Consider the following 17,889-nt stretch of genomic DNA (forward strand, 5'->3'; position numbering starts at 1 on the left):
TGAAAAATGACCCCCGGTCATTATTCGATGGGGGTCATTATTCGTCTTTACACCGGCATATTTTGATGACCGACATATATATTGCTGTCACCAGCTTTCCTACAGTGGGGTTTGAATCCCACTGAGGGACGTTGAGACCGGCGGGTCTTTCAGATGAGACCGTAAAAACCAACGTCCATTGTTGCAGAAAGTGCTGGCACAAAAAGATCCCCCTGCGCAATTGCCTTGAGTGCCGAGTATTTGACAGCTCTCAAGCGGTAATTGATTGTTTCTCCATATGAGAGAAAAAATCTCGAGAGGGACATTAAACAACATACATTCAATCAAGCAAATCATGTATTACTATGTAAAACTGATAACTCTATTGATTTCACTTTTTTCCAAAATTTTACACGTGCGTGTTTTAAGGTGATAAATTGTTCAGATTTACAAAAGTTTAAGGGTGAATGTAAAAAGGCAGAATATTGATCATTGTAGAAAGTCTACAGTTTGGAAATTTAATAGTCGTATCATTTAAAATAGGTCAAAAATATGTACCAACATAAACATTGTTTCATTTGTATCATCTGTCCTTACTGATAAAAAAATTAGGAACAGACTACTTTTTGATTTAAAGATTTATTACCTCATTTTAAAATGTTTTAGTTAATGCACCTATGTCAAAGGATTTTGATGTTACACTCTTAATCTGCCTTTTACGAAACATGCACAGGATGAAAATCCACCATTCAGTCGACTGAATGGTGGCTGAATGGCCACTGAATGGTCACTGAAAGGTCACTGAAAAGACCCTTTCCCGTGACCTTTCCGTGATCATTCAGTTACCATTCAGTCGACTGAATGGCACATACATTTCAGTGACCTTTCCGTGATCATTCAGTTGAATCTTTTTATTGAATAATCGGCTTATTTTTTTACCTAAAAATCTTATTTCACTTTTTCCTGGTATAATAGCATTAAATGTATCTAATTCCGAATAAAAAAAATAGGAAAAAAATTAATACAAGAAAAAAAATTGCTCCCATGCCCAGAGTCGAACCCTGGTCTCCTGCTTAGGTGTCCACTACCTTATCGATTACGCTACGACTTCTTGTTGAGCAATGAGGATCTAAAATCAATTAATTTATATAAATCGATAGAACAATCAGTTCACCTGTTGTATCGAGGAGCTGCGATGTGTATATATCTTGTATATCTTTTGTATATTCTATGTTAGTTGCGCGGATTTTGGGGACAGACTAATTAATTACACATCTCCTATCGGGATGATGACAATTATCAGAGACGGGCACCTGTTCCTGTGTCAAAGATTTAAGATCGTTGTAAATTCTCTATCTAGAAACTTAGTAGAATGATTTTATTAAATCAATACCATTTAGAAAGCTAAAATCTACTATATTTTTTTTCTACAAGAGTCATGTATAAACGATTTATTTATTCTTGTCATTAAAAATGAATTTAAAATAATGTCTTTCAAAAACTAAATATCCTGCAGTTTTGACAATGACATAATTAAGAAACGAAATTGATCAGTAATACTTGCGATCTTCCAGAGATGGTTTAAATAATATAAATTCTGTCTCATCAATCAAAACTATATATTTCCATGAAAAAATACACGTATAAGCACTAAAGAATGTTATGCATTTATTTAAATTTTGAATCGGTTATCGGATCATCTTTTTTTATCACTTGAAGAATTTTTGTTTTCTAAATGTTACTAGAAAATTAAAAATCATTTTGAATAAGTCTCAAATATTTTATAAAAATATAATAATTACTTAGACATATTTCAAGGTACCCGAATTTGATCACGATGAGTAAATAAAAAAAACCCACACAATTAAGATTGAATAATAAATCTTTATTCAAAATATGCTTCCTTGTTAAGGAAAAATATCTGATTATAAAATAATACGCTAGTGAAAAAATTGCTAAATTGAGACTTAAATATCACTGAAAGATGGCGGAAAGGTCACTGAAAGACGACAGAAAGGTCACTGAAAGTCGACGGAATGGTCACTGAAAGACGACAGAAAGGTCACTGAAAGTCGACGGAAAGGTCACTGAAAGACGACGGAAAGGTCACTGAAAATTGATGGAAAAGTCACTGAAAGTTGATGGAAAGGCCACTGAAAGTTGACGGAAATGTGTCCGCTGAATGGTGACTGAAAGGTATCTGAAAGGTATCTGAAATGTGACTGAAAGGCAGCTGAAAGGTTGCTGAAATGTATGTGCCATTCAGTGGCTGAATGGCCACTAAAAAGTTACTGAAAGCCGCCTTTCAGTTTTAACTGAAAGGTCTTGTTTCTTCCTGTGATGAGTCCCTCTACACCAGCACCAGCAGGAGGATTTGATGTTCTACCAAATCCATCAGATGTCAGTACTGGGGCTGACTTAGCAAGAATCAAGTTCTACAGAAACAAAGTTGCTCATTCAACAGACGCAAGGATGAATGCAAATGAATTTAATACTAGCTGGATAGATATAGAGGGGGTAAGCGAAAGTACATTTATATCATTCAATAGTCTATGTAGAAATCAATTGTATTACCTTGCTTTATCCTTAGTGTTCCTATTCCCACATCAGTGGCTCTTCAAAAATAAACCAAATAATGAGAAAAGGCACACCAATCACTAAAAGAAAATTTAATTTTATAAATGGGTAGAACAGTGAGTAAGCAGTGGACGGGAATGAAAGTTCAATTTACTATAGTAGAACACAAAGAAAATTGAAAAAAACAAATTTATGTTTTTCTATAAAAACACATTCATAATTATTTTTACAGGGAAATGACAACAAAATGTTTGTTTTAACCTTTATTTTGGCGAACATTGGCCGTGGCATAGTAATTTGTGGGATGCCAATTAATACACACAACTTTTGGGCAAACCCACACAAATTCAACAAAATTCATCAACACAAACAAGTCATATGTGCAAAAAATGACCACCCCGGGTAAACCGCGGTTACTTATTTAAGTGTAATTAGTTATATGCACAAATCAAGCACAAAACAAATTATATCAACATATCAACAAATATTTTACATATAAAATGGTTCAACATTTCAACCCCCTTCACAGTTCAATGGTGAAAACTTCACAACAATACAAAGTTTATGTAGGCCTCAGTTGCTTTGGTGTGCGCAAACGCCACATGACAGTGAACAACCGAATGAGAGTTCGCAGTCATCCCACACATGGGGGAGCACCCAAGCAACTGACAAAAAAGCCCCCACGGACCAATGTTCTTTAGTATGTTTTGTTTAAGGATACACATTTCCTTGCTTTGACAGGAAAAATTCTAACCCCCCTTGGATATTATTTAGAAAGAGTTTATTTCCTAGGTCATTGAGGTGTACTCCATCTGGCAACAGAAATTGTGATATGTTTTTCAATAAATCAGGGTACTTTATGTAACAACCCCCCAACTCTAACACTAATGAAGCAGCTACCCTATTGGCCTTAAGACGGGAACGCTCCATTGCTTTATTGTCCCCCGAATACCTCCATTTATTTCGTGGCAGCATCTGTGACCAAACAAGTGTAGAATGTGGAAAGCGAGTCTTGATAATCTTTAGATGGGATTTAATTTTCTCAATGAGAGTATACAGATCAATTGATCCTAAATCGTTTGCCCCACAGTGAATAACCAAAAAGTCTGGGGATTCCTCATAGTCTGTCAGAAAAAAGCGCTTTCTTTTAAGTCCCAAAAAATTCAAACCTGAATATCCCTGCCACCAGATATTTATTTTCAATCTATCCAATCCAAGATTTGTTCCCTCCAGTCTGCATACTGATGCCATCATTGCATTCTTAATAATAGAAGAGCCCACACACCAGACTTTAACTTCAGAGACCTCTACAAATGTATGCAATAATTTGAATAATTCTTGTTATATTTACAAAATTACAACTTATTTGCCCCCAACATCTGCCCAACAGGACATCTTATGTATGATTTGTATGCCCTAGACTTCCAACGCCCTGCTTCCATTATGACATCTTGTGAACACCCCGCTTCAAATGTTGCAGTGGCTGCCCCGATAAGAAATGAATGGGCCCTATAATGTCCCTGAACCCCCAAAACCTGAAGTGATTTTTTCAAAACCTGGTGAGGGGATTTTTTCCACAGTGGATGAATAATGGCCCTTTAATTTTTGGTCTTACTACAAGATAATCTATCAAACTTGCTACTGGACACAGGATTCCCCCACTTTTATCAATGGCTAAAGAAACCCCCTTTCTATCCTGATCACATTTTGACATTCTTATGTGTACAAAAACCTTGGAGTAATTAGCTTCAAATTGAACATCAGTCACTTGTAAAATTGTATGAACACTATTACCAGTAGACAATGTGAATTCCCCTATTCTGAGAAAACCAAAGAAGGCTAATATATAAGCAGCTCTGAACAATTTTGTTTCATAACTATTGCTACAAATGCTCGATAAAACCCTAACAACTTCAGTAAGCAACTGCAAGGTTATAGGTAGCCTTGCATCTGCAGACCTACCAGTTCTTCTCATACCCTCAAGAACCTTTACAACCAGAAAGTTCTTTGTTTCATCAACCCAATTGTGAATTTTGCATTGAAAACTAATAGAAGATAGATAAGATTTTGCCGTAGCATAGGAACACTTCTTAAGTGACAGATAAGCAACAAAGTGAACAACATCTCTAAGAGGTGGGGGCCATGAAATTTCGTACCCAAATTCTTTCCGGAAATTATAAAATGAATTTTGTCCTGTTTCGTATGCTGTCTTAGTGTTTTCAGAGATTGAAGCATCTAGCAATTTATTCATTTGAATCTGTAAATCATGTTGACTAATTCTACTGGAAGAGGGTCTGGTCTGGTGCTTGCCTCTGGTGCTAACGTCTTGAAGCGGAACCACTGTTTGCAAGAAATAGAATCTGCAATTTTGTTATCCAAGCTACTAATGTGATTTGCCCTAAATATAACATTATTGATCATCAGTCTGAAAACCAAATGTCTTACCAATTCCATCACTCTTTTGGACTTGGAAGATTGGGTATTGATGACACTAACTAATGAAAGGTTATCAACATGAAACTGAACTTTTTTATGTAACAACCTAGGTCCCCATATCTCTATTGCTAAAACTACTGGTATGAGTTCAAGAAAAGTCATGTCTCTCAAAATTTCTTGGTTATTCCAATGTTTTGGCCATTGGAGAAAAAACCAACTTCCACTAAAGTAACCCCCACAACCTAAATGACCTGAACCTGCACTATCTGTAAATAACTGTAAAATGCTAGAATCTTCCCATACAGTATTAGGAAAATATGCAACCCCATTGAAATGGTTCAAGAACACCAGCCACATTCTAAGGTCATTTTTAATTCCTACTGATAATCTTATATGATGATGTGGCTTGAAAACTCCACTAAATGCATCATACATTCTTCGAATAAAAGCTCTACTAGATCTGATTGCCTTTGAGAAAAAATTGAGCATTCCAACTAAAGACTGCATTTCTTGCAGTGTAACTTTTTCCCTATCTAAAAAAATGTCAATCAGACTCTTCAGGATTTCTAACTTAGCTTCTGGAATCTTAATTGTCATCTCTAGTGTATCAATTTCGAAACCTAGAAATATTAATTTTGTTGTTGGACCAGAAGTTTTCTCATGGGCTAGTGGTACCCCTAAATCCCCAGCTAAGTTACTAAAAGTAGACAATAGAATTTCACATTCATCACTACCAGACCTACCTGCAAAAAGGAAATCGTCTAAATAATGATCTAATGTATTCAATCCAGACTTGAACTGAGCAAGCCAGTGTAGAAAAGTTGCAAATGTTTCCCAAATTCTGCAACTAATGGAACAACCCATGGGAAGGCATTTATCTATGTAATATAATCCATCTACAGAGAAACCTAACAAGTCAAAATCCCCTGGATTTATCGGAACTAAACGAAAAGCACTTTTAATATCCATCTTACCTATCAATGCGCCCCTTCCCAAATTTGCAATCATATTGACTACACCATCAAATGATGCATACTGCACTGTACATAAATCTGGGTCTATGAAGTCGTAGATCCCCTGGGAACTAGGATAGGATAAATGGGTAATCATTCGCCACCCTCCATCAGATTTAGGGACAATGCCAACTGGCGAAATATGGAGGTTAGAAATTGGAAGTTGATCAAAAGGACCCATGATTCGGCCAAGCTTTATTTCCTTACTTATCTTTTCCATCAACTCATCATGGTGTTCACTTGCAGACTTAATATTTTTTGAAAACACATGACACCTTGGGCCTGTATAATTTATTTCAAAACCCTTTGAAAACCCATTTTTTATATAATTAGCAGCATATTTGTCTGGATATGGCTGCAAATATTCATTTAACTTTTCAACATTAATAGGGAAATTTCCTAGGGCCCATATACCTTTGTGGTCTGTGGGTTTGTGTTGGGTGTGACATAAGGGGTCTAACTTGGGGTTGCCCTTCAGCAGTGGTCCCCTCGGGTAACTTGTGGACTTCCCAACATAATTAGATTGAGGGCACAAATATTGTGGATGACTCCCAGAACATTTAATGCACTTGTGCATGTACTGGCAAGAAGGTCTGTCACAATGACCCTTGAAGTTGAAATTATAGCACTTGCTGTAGGCTGGGCTGTTTGGTTTAATTGTTAGTTTAGATTGTGGGGATGATGACATAAACATCAACCATAACTCATAGTCTACTTTAGACCAATCTATGGTGGGATCGATACTGCGGCGAAGTCGAAACTGCTCGTCATATTTCTTCCATCCCAAATCCCCTCCCCACACCTTGAAGCCCCGAGTCTTATGTCATGTAAATATTTCAGCAAACCCTGGTAAGATTCTGGGTGGGCTGAAGCATAAATGCTAGAGTAAACTAAGAATGCATCTGTCCATTTACTGATATTTTGAATCTTATTGCTAGGTTTAACAACCTCTCTTGTGACCAACTCCCCTTTTTCATTAAAAAATATTTTTTTCTCTGAAGATTCTGTCAGGGAAGTGTTATCAAGCAACAAACTAATCTCTATGTATGCTGAACTAATGATTTTAGACTTCAATGAGTTAGAGACATTGCTAGCCAATAGTGAATGAATGCTATCTACATATTGATTCTCATAACCAATGCTTGTACCTGATTGAGATTCAATGGCCAAAGCAGGCACAGGTGCTGGGGCCAGGGGGTAGAGTTTGACTTTCTGGCACCAACTACATTCTCTTGGGCGGCGATGCTTCCTGAAGGACCTGGAGTCTGTTTTACAAAAGAACTTACGACTAAGGCCAAAAACTTCAGATGAATGTAACATTTTGCAAAATTAATGATTTTCTTTAAAACTGCTACTGTAAAGATATCTTACTACATTCCTTTTAGAAAGATTAGATTCATTTTCAATATATTGTTATTTAGAATGTTATACGAAGAACTAAATTTGGTCTTAAGTCCTAAGTTCTTTTTTTAAAATGGGCCCCTGGTTCCTGAACTGTATGATTATCGTCAACCTCTATCGCTACCGCTGGTCGCTCTTGTCTTGACCTCTTTGAACTTGATGCTTTGCCCTCGTTGTCTCTCAGTCTGCAATTCCGCTTAGTCTTATTTTTGGGAGGCATTTCCGCTCGTTAGAGTAAATAACAAACAAAAATTACTAATTGTAATTCACCAGATACAAACTTTTTTGATAAATTTGCTACGGGCAAAAATTTGCATTAATATATTCAAAATGGCTGTCGTGTCACATTAATCGAGCTGTAAATCCAGCACAATCCAGAAAAAATATATACGTTGGATTAAAAATGTATTAAGAACATACAAACTTTATTATCCATTAACCAAAATTTAAATGTATTTAAGGCAGATGCAAAAAATTTCTTACAAATATTATGAAAAAACTTGACAAAGAAATATTCAACCTACTCTGTATCCAGCAAGTTGATGAAAAGAAAGTTGTTCCCGAGCTTTCCTACTTATATATACCCAAGGCCGCAGGCCGACCCCGACCAAAAAATTAATACCTTTTCCCGTAAAATAAAGTCATCTGATTTCATATGCATAAAATAGATGATATTAATAAAAAAAAACGAAATAAAGAAATCTGAATAATGGGTATGTTGCGAATTGCTCTCCAGTTAATTTTTGAGATCGTAAATTCCTCAGTTATACTTGGACATTCAGTGAGGAATCTCGACGCTTTGTCTCTCAAATGATGAACCTTGCTAGTTTATGTTAACAACATAGACAACAAAAATGGTGTTAGTTCGAATTGTTCGATATAAGTGGGGCCAACGTGCAGATCTACGTGATGATTTTCAATAAACAAGTACCTTTTGATATTACATACATATGCATAACACCCGCATTCCTATTTTACAACATTTTAACTACAAGGCTAGAGTGTTTTCTGATCGTAATTTTTCAGCCAAATTACATAGCATGACAAACTAAAATTTACACAGCTTTTCAAATCACTGATGAAATATACAGAGTACAAAAAACGGGTGAATGTCACCGAGTGTATCTAGGAACCGATAAAAAAGGTTCGTACATTAAAAAGGTGGGCTTAAGTCATATCATTGTTGTCAACAATAATCTCAAGTTGATGAGGTCATTAATTTCTAAACCAATGAGAATCGGTCACCATTTGAGAGGCATGCCGTTGAGAATGCAAAGCCTTAATGAGAGTCCAAGAATAACTGAGAATCGCACAATCAATTTAATCAATTTAAGGACATTGGCAATGTTTCTGGCTTTAGTATAGAATTTTTCAAGAATTTTGGAACATGTTTAATGGTACAAAACATGTTTAATTCTGGTTCTTTTTACACACCAAGTCAGCCTTCATTCCTAGTTTTCGTCTAATCAATGCTTTCACAATTCTTAATCAGAGTCAATGCATTACCTATGTAAAATGATGATAAAAAGAACCTAGATAATTTTTAACCATTCAATTTCTCTAAAACTCATTTCTTTCACAGACGTTTTGAATAAAATACCTTGTTGTATACTTATATCCGATGACGTGTATATATTTTGGCTGAAAATGCGAAATATAGAGACAAAACAAAGAAATTCCAGCACTGTTTGTTAATTTTGAGTTGCTTCCCTTCACATCTAATTATTATTCACAATGATCAAGAGTTTCTATCATGTAATTTACGTTATGGGAAATAAATTTTCATAAATATATTTGCATTGAATTATTATAAATTTTATCAGAAGTTACTAAGCATGACCTATAGAACTGTTCTTATCCGGTTACCACTCTAGCTTTCGTAACTTTTAGCACATGTCGCATCTTTGTTCTTCCCAGCATAACTATGGTAAATGAGGACATTTTGATTGTCTGCCCTTTCAGTTTACACAATATAATGTATAACAAACTATCACTGCTTTTTTTCTTATATTATAGTTGATTCTATCCGTTAAAAAAACACGTGCTTTTGTTTACCTCTGTAAACGCTTTATTTATTTCCACCGCATAGAGAATTCCAAACGGGAGATCACTTTCAATGACTGTTTTTTAAATGGAAAAAGCCTATGTATTAAACCCTTTTTTCTCCTGAAACCCTGCCTTGCTATTGACCTTACTTTCTAATTTAGAAGACTCGTGTATAATCCTCATTATATACATGTTTGGAATCGTTTTAGGCTATTGGAAGACTTGGAGGTTCTGCTTTACTAAATGAAGCTATGACTTTAAGGGTAACCTCAATCGATGACTCTGAGCGAGAACTTCTTTTGGAGCATTTACTGGAGATAAGACAACTAAGATTGGAACGGTTAGAAACGATACCCTGGAATGTTAGAGGTGATCTTAGCAGTATCCCTAACAAAAAATACTATAGTTAACTATAGTTAACTCTAGTTTACTATAGTTAACTATAGTTATAACTTTGACACATTGAAAACTTTGATTTATTATAGTGATAACTTTGACACTTTGAAAAACTTTGACAAAAACTTTGACACTTTGAAAAACTTTTCAAAAACTATGACACTTTGAAAAACTTTATCAAAAAATTGGATGCTTTGAAAAACTTTATCGAAAAGTTTGATACTTTGAAAAACTTTATCGAAAACTTTGACACTTTGAAAAACATTATCGAAAACTTTGATACTTTGAAAAAGTTTATTGAAAACTTTGATACTTTCAAAAAAATTATCGAAAACTTTGATACTTTGAAAAACTTTATCGAAAACTTTGACACTTTGAGAAACTTTATCCAAAAATTTGATACTTTAAAAAACTTTATTGAAAACTTTGATACTTTGAAAAACTTTATCGAAAACTTTGACACTTTGAAAAACTTTGACGAAAACTTTGACACTATGAAAAACTTTGATGAAAACTTTGACACTTTGAAAAACTTTGACGAAAACTTTGACACTTTAAAAACTTTGGCGAAAACTTTGACACTTTGAAAAACTTTGGCGAAAACTTTGACACTTTGAAAAACTTTGGCGAAAACTTTGACACTTTGAAAAACTTTGACGAAAACTTTGACACTATGAAAAACTTTGGCGAAAACTTTGACACTTTGAAAAACTTTGACGAAAACTTTGACACTTTGGAAAACATTGACGAAAACTTTGTCACTTTGATTTACTATAGTTAACTATAGTAAACTATATTATTTTTATGTTAAGGATACGACTTTAATGTAAATATATACATTTGTGGAAGCTCTCTATTATATAATCATGCAGAGAACAAATATCATCATACATGTGTATGAATGAAGTTATTAAAATAGTTCATTATGTGACGTAAGCACACAGCAGAATAATATATACCGGTACATAATTATAGAATGGCTTGTTCTACTTCCTTTTCATGAATAAAAAATGAACAAAATAAGCAAGTTAAGTTATAATTTTTTAATTAACACCGTAGACAAGATTTTAATACATTTTTTGGCGATTGATAATAGAAAATAGAAACTAATCTTTGTTTTATGAGAATTTTGTCAGCTGCAGAAACTCTAAAGCTTATATTTATTTTTGGGTAGATCTTAAGTTAAATTTTAATTATAAACTATAATTTTTTCATTAAATTCTCAAAACATCATTGCAATCACGCCATGAACAACTGACAAACACCTCGGCGTTGTCGCAGTTCATTGTAAGCTTTCGCCAATTTCTCCTTAATTACATAATTGATATGTTTTTAGTTACTTAACATCCATTCTTTGTAGGCACCAACAATAGTTACTGTCGTAAAAATGTCAAGTTTTACAATATTCTTCCTATTTATGCAGCAATGATATCTTAAAAAGTGCCTGAAAAAAGCGTTCTTGATTATTCGAAGAATCTATTTCTAGACCATTGTTGCAATAAAAAGAAACAAGAATCAAACCTCAATATTGTATCAATTATTCTACAAACACATGCTGGTTTTAATGGCATATTGTAGAAAGCTTTATATTTGTTATCTATGAAGCTGCAATTTAGGATACAACTGCCATTTTCCCTAATATTCAGAGACATATCTATATCTAGACACCTCATATTATAAATAGAAATGGGAATCCTCCTCAACTATTGTCCACACCAGCTATTGATGTCTAGATATTTTCATTTACATCTCAAAAAACTTTCAAACAGGTTTCTTTAATGGTCACTATAATCTGTAAAACCTCCAAAGGTATAATATGAATGATTAGAGTTCAAAATATTTTTAGTAAAATCTTTTTATAGTCATAGTATTTATAGCCGAAGTGGAAAAAAGATAAAATACAAAATATATACATTCCAAAAACACGAAGTGTGTATTATAAACGGTCTTTTAATGTTTCAACTGCAATTTTATGGAACCAGTTGCCTGACACTGTTCGAAACTCTAATTCCATAGTTTGTTTTTAAAATAGCATATTTGCAAAATTATAATTTGAACAGGTGAAGAAATTCTTCTTAAATGAATTTTATCTTATGGCACAATATTTAATACTAGTATTTAATAGACTTGTATGTACAAATATGTCTGATATCATATGCCATGTATATATTCTTTCTTATTCTAGTTCCTACTATTTTTTTTTATTTGTCTGTAAATGTGTTTTATACAGGACCACAATGTAAACTAGGCATATGTACTAATTGTGTTATCCTGTCTAAATAAAGGGGAAAAAATATAAAATCTATTAACTTAGCCATATTGCATTATTTACTTTCCTGATTTTAATTATATAGAATTTATTGAGGAAAAACTGGAGTCCTGGGAAGAAGAAGATCAAGTATTTGTAGAAACAAAATCATCTACAGCTGTTGAAGAATTCATTAAAGAACACCCATGTGTTGTGGTGGTTGGTCATCCAGGATCAGGAAAGTCTGCCATTATTCATCACATCGCGCTTAAAATGGGGAGAGAAGGATTTTCCATCATACCTGTTAGTCGTCCTGAGGAGATTACGACTTATCGCAACAGAAAAAATCCTCAAGTCTTTGTTGCCGATGATCCATGTGGTGAATATACAGTTAATGAACATTTTTATGAATGGGCTAAGCATTCTGAAGATATTAAAAAATGTCTGGATTTCAAAGGAAGAGAAGGCCAAAAGAAAGCAAAACTTCTTGTTTCATGTCGGTTAGCTTTAAGCTCAGCCCGTGCATTCAGAAAGATTAAAATATTCTCAGATTTCATATTCAATTTAGATATTCTAGAAAATCATTTATCATTTATTGAGAAGAAACAAATCTTGGAAGCTTATGTTCAGTGCGAACTAGTTTTACCCAAGCAATTGTTTGAAAAGCATATTGATTGCTTCCCCTTGCTTTGTAAGTTGTATGTAAATGCTTGGGCTGATCCAGAGCGGTTGGTAACTTTTTTTGACAATCCTTTCGTTCAGTTAGTCTCGAAGCTTGACTTGATGATAGACGATCCAAAACCAGAAAGCATTTACGAATATTGTGCTCTAGTTTGTTGTTCCCTTTCAGAAGACAAACTTGCATTATATCTATCTGAAAGGGAAGCATCTGAAGACTTTGAATGCCTTAAACACATTCACAACGCTTGTGAAATAGATCTCAATCCCTTAGACTTATTTTCTGCTATCAACAGACTTGTTGGAAAGTATCTCAAAGAAATAGGTCAAACGTTTTCTCTAATACACACAAAACTGCTTGATATAATAGTTTGGCACTTTGGAAAACAATCACCAGAAACATTGATACAACATTCACCATTAGAAATATTTCAAAATAGGCTTAGACCTCTTGGAAGATTAGAATGTGATGATAATGAAGATTTGTTTCTAGTAGAATTGGATGGAAGCATGTTGACATGTTATGTAGAAAGAATACAGAAAGACATAGAACGAGGGATGGTTTTTGAAGTTTTTGAAAACCCAGCCATGCCAAAAGCACAGATTGAATCTGGTCTGATTTCTCATTTAGAAGATAGACATGTTTTGGATGAAGCACTTACGAAAATAGGCCGAAGCTTGTCATCAATTCGAATGGACTGTATGACTTCATTTTCGAAGGGAGATTTATTAAGAAATAGCCGAATTTCATTTCTTCATTTACTTATGGCATACAACTGGTCAACAGTTTTAAAATATCTGTTTCAAATTGAAAATGAGACTCTTTTTCAAACTTTATTCGATCAGAAGGCATGTTCAATATATTTTGCTATTCTTAGTGAAAATATTGAAATTGTTCAATGGTGCTTTGACTATTATTTAAAAATTTATGAAAATGTTCATTATCTTATGGAAGAAATGTTTTCAGATGATAATTGTTTGTATTGTGACTTTGATAAAGAAAAGAAAAGTCATGAAGATCATTGTCCCATTGCACGAATCCCATTGCCAATTCTAGTTTGTATAACGGGAAAAATAGAAATATTGGAATTCCTCATCCAAAAGAAAGTCTGCTCTCAGGAAGACCTTACATCAAATTTTCATTTAATTGATGAAGTGGTTTCACCTTTAATGGTAAGCAGTTTATATGGGCATTGTGATCTTACTCATTACTTACTATCAAAAGGGGCATCTGTGAACTCTAAGAATGAAGTCGGTATTTCTGTACTCCATGAGGCCTGTCGGAATAATCATGTTAATGTAATCAAATTATTAAATGACTTTGGAGCTGAAGTAAATATCAAAGATGACAACGGTGAGACACCATTGTCTCTAGCATGTCGAAATGGTTCATTGGAAGCTGCAGAGCTTTTGATTACTCTTGGGGCAAATTTCAATTCACAAGACAATCTTGGATGGACAGCTTTATATTCATCCATATTTTCTGAGCAGAATAGGATTACTTCTTTCCTTATTGAGAAGGGATGCGATATTAACTTAACTACTAATGACGGCGAAACTCCATTAGCGTTAGCCTGTTTTATTGGAAATTCTGATACCATCAAATCTTTATTGGAAAAAAGAATAAATATACAAAATCAACTGAATGGACTTTGGAAAGCTTGTCAAAACGGAAATAAAAATGTCGTCTCTTTACTATTGGATCAAGGACTTGATATAAATTATAGGAATGAGAATGGTCTGACAGCACTTCATATCAGTTGTGCACATAGTAACTCAGAACTTCTTTATTATCTGCTCTTCAAAGGAGCATGTCCAAACATTCTCACCAAGGATAATCGAACTCCTTTGCATATTGCTTCAGAAAATTTATCCAAAGAATGCATCTTAATTCTTCTACAACATGAGGTAGATGTGAATGCACTAGATAAAGAGAATAAAACAGCAATCCATCATGCATGCCGAAATCCAAAAACTGAAAGATTTTTTACACATGACAAAAGAGAAAATGATCGTTGCTTCCATAGGAAAGTAAATAAGTTAAGCGGTTCAAAGAATTCTGCACAAAATGTTATTTCATATAACACATCAGATATGACCACATCTATAGAATACTGTCAATATGGAAAAGGATTAATAGAGAAACTTGAAAGGATAGTCGATATACTCATTCAGAATAATATCGATATAAACATTGCTGACAAAGATGGCCTTACTCCCTTACATCTTGCTTGTTTTGGGAATTTTTCAAATGTCACAGAAATGCTTTTGAGAAATAAGGCACATGTTAATTTGCTCGACAAAGATGGACGAGCACCTATACATATGGCTTGCTTTAATGGAAATTTAAAGGTTTTGATGTTACTTATACAAAAAGGAGCAAATGTGAATATTGCAGATATGACCGGATCTACATCATTACATATCGCTGCTCAAAACCACGATATTGATATTCTTTCTACTTTAATTTCTAATCGAGGAAATGTGAATAGTCAGGATTACAAAGGTTTAACACCATTGCACATTTCATGTTACATCGGTGATATAAATATTGTACAAAAACTGTTGGAGTCTGATGCTGATGTCAAAATGCTTTCGGAAGGTGGGGTTGATTCTCTAACAGTGGCAGTTGCAAACGGCTACTATAATATATCAGACGAACTACTAAAAAAAGGTGTTCACATACTTGGTATGAACTTTCCGTATTTGCTTCAATCTGTCCAGTGTAAATCAATTATTAGCCAAATTTTGGACAAATACAGTGATGTCCTTACTTACAAAAATAGTGATGGACAGTCACTTTTGCACATATCATTATTGGAAAAGACGACACAATGGACTGACTTTCTTCTCTCTAAGGGCGATTTGATTAAATTTTCAGACAAAGAAGGGAATTTGACTTTCTTTTATGCAATTGAAAATGGGTCGCAAAACATTATAGAATTATTTTTACAAGAAGACTTGTCTGAAGCAATGAGAATCGAATGTCTTCGTATGGCACGTATGAAAGGAAGAGAGGATATTGCTTCTAGGCTGTTCAAAAAATATCCAAGTTTACTGAGTAATATGAATGGTAGTGACTACAGGATGTTACCGAAGTTGCTTAGAACCCATTGTGTATTCAATAAAATAACGGAAAATGCTTTAAATAGCAGAAAGTACATTGACATATATAGCATTATTCTTGCTGATCTTCCCGATGAATTATGGAACCTTCATAAAAGCACTGTACCATGCTTATCTCCAGAAAACTGTACGACAAGTGAGTGCAATTGGTTAGAGGAGAAAACGATAATTGATGAAGTGAGCTATGGAAATATAGCAGATTTATCCCCCTTGGAGATATGGCCGCTTCTGTTTTATTCAGATAATCCGATATTAAAAGGTTTACATCGCTCTGATTTTATTTGTTTGACAAAGATATTATAACATTGAAGGATGCAATCGGAAATACCTTTTTACATTATTTGTGCTTAATGGAAAATAAAAGTTTCTTCTTTACTTTACATCACCTTTGGTCAATTGAAAATGAAGATTTATTCCATACTCCTCCCGTCCAAAATATGGCAAAAATAAGAACGCTTATCAATATGCAGAACCTTGCGGGATGTACACCCCTCCACTACGCAGTAAAAAATCCTGCCTTTTTTCGTTTGCTTGTTAAACTTGGAGCTGAAATCGGAATTAAGGACAAATCTGGCCATGTTGCTGAGCATTATCGACCGTAAATTTACTATTCAAAATTAATTTCTTTAAAACGCTACTCCTCCTACAATTTTGATCTGATTTCAATATAACTTGGCACACAAGTAGACTACACTAAGATACATAAAATAATGCATCGGTTTTTGATTTCGATGAACGGTGTTGCCATGGTTACTAAAAATAGAATTTTCTGTGAAATTCCTTTTAAACGTTAGTCCTCCTACAATTTTGATCTGATTTCAATATAACTTGGCACACAAGTAGACTACACTAAGATACATAAAACAGTGCATCGGATTTTGATTTTGATGAACGGTGTTGCCATGGTTACTAAAAATAGAATTTTCTGTGAAATTCCATTAAAACGCTACTCGTCTCTTACAATTTTGATCTGATATCAATATAACATTGCACACAAGTAGACTACACAAAGATACATAAAATAGTGCATCAGTTTTTGAATTCGATGAAAGGTGTTGCCATGGTTACTAAAACAAGAATTTTCTGTGAAATTCCTTTAAAATGCTACTCCTCCTACAGTTTTGGTCTGATTGCAATATAACTTGGCACACAAATAGACTACACTAAGATATATAAAATAGTACATCAGTTTTTGATTTTGACGAACGGTGTTGCCATGGTTACTATAAATAGAAATGTCTGTGAAATTCCTTTAAAACGCTACTCCTTCTACAGTTTTGGTCTGATGGCAATGGCTTCTTTTCTCATCCTTTGTTATAAGTACAAACCAGTAGAGCTACAGTCTCGACAGAGACTTCTGGTATCATTATATGATGGTATTTTGTCATTATATGATGGTATTTTATCATTATATGATGGTATTTTATCATTATATGATGGAATTTTGTCGTTATATGATGGTATTTCATCATTATATGATGGTATTTTGTCATTATATGATGGTATGTTGTCATTATATGATGGTATTTTGTCATTATATGATGGTATTTTGTCAATATATGCTACTACTTTTCATTATACTACTTTTCTTTATACTACTTTTCATTATATGCTACTACTTTTTCGTCTTTATTTCTAGCTTCGATCATCCAGTAAATGTTTCAGAATTCATTGAATATCACTCAGAGGAAATTGTTTCGGTAATAAATTTTAACCCATATCATAATAATAACGCAATATATCTATCTCCGGATAACACAGAATTCCCCCTCCCCCAGATTGAGAATCGCACTCGTTTACACTTGCAGAGGAAATGCACTCACAAAATATAAATACCTATTTCTTCAAAGATAAGATACAATCTTACATGGCATGCTTGTATTTATTTTCTTTAGTCTCCGTAATCGCGTAAACAGCGTCAAAACTCTGCTCGCCGAGTGAGTGGAAAAGTCGAACTCAACCATGAAAGGGTATGTGCTAAGTATTCCC

The 17,889-nt window shown here is 34.0% G+C and overlaps 1 protein-coding gene across 1 annotated transcript; it reads left to right on the forward strand.

The window, feature by feature from the left end:
- The first annotated feature begins 2,319 nt into the window (after window positions 1-2,319).
- On the forward strand, window positions 2,320-16,203 carry LOC134275274 (uncharacterized). The gene is made up of 3 exons (XM_062757548.1): window positions 2,320-2,496; window positions 9,662-9,821; window positions 12,203-16,203. Exons 1-3 carry the CDS (start codon window positions 2,320-2,322, stop codon window positions 16,201-16,203), a joined length of 4,338 nt encoding a protein of 1,445 aa, XP_062613532.1.
- The last annotated feature ends 1,686 nt before the right edge of the window (window positions 16,204-17,889 follow it).

Source organism: Saccostrea cucullata, unplaced genomic scaffold, assembly GCF_032062105.1.
Source record: "Saccostrea cucullata isolate Sc308-1 unplaced genomic scaffold, CSIRO_AGI_Scuc_v1 ctg754, whole genome shotgun sequence".
NCBI lineage: Eukaryota > Metazoa > Mollusca > Bivalvia > Ostreida > Ostreidae > Saccostrea > Saccostrea cuccullata.

Bases quoted from the DNA above. Each gene is read 5' to 3' on its own strand.
- LOC134275274 (XM_062757548.1), top strand. From the start codon at position 2,320: ATGAGTCCCTCTACACCAGCACCAGCAGGAGGATTTGATGTTCTACCA. The intron at 2,497-9,661 runs GTAAGCGAAAGT...GAATCGTTTTAG, and splicing joins GCTGGATAGATATAGAGGGG to GCTATTGGAAGACTTGGAGG. The intron at 9,822-12,202 runs GTGATCTTAGCA...TTAATTATATAG, and splicing joins GATACCCTGGAATGTTAGAG to AATTTATTGAGGAAAAACTG.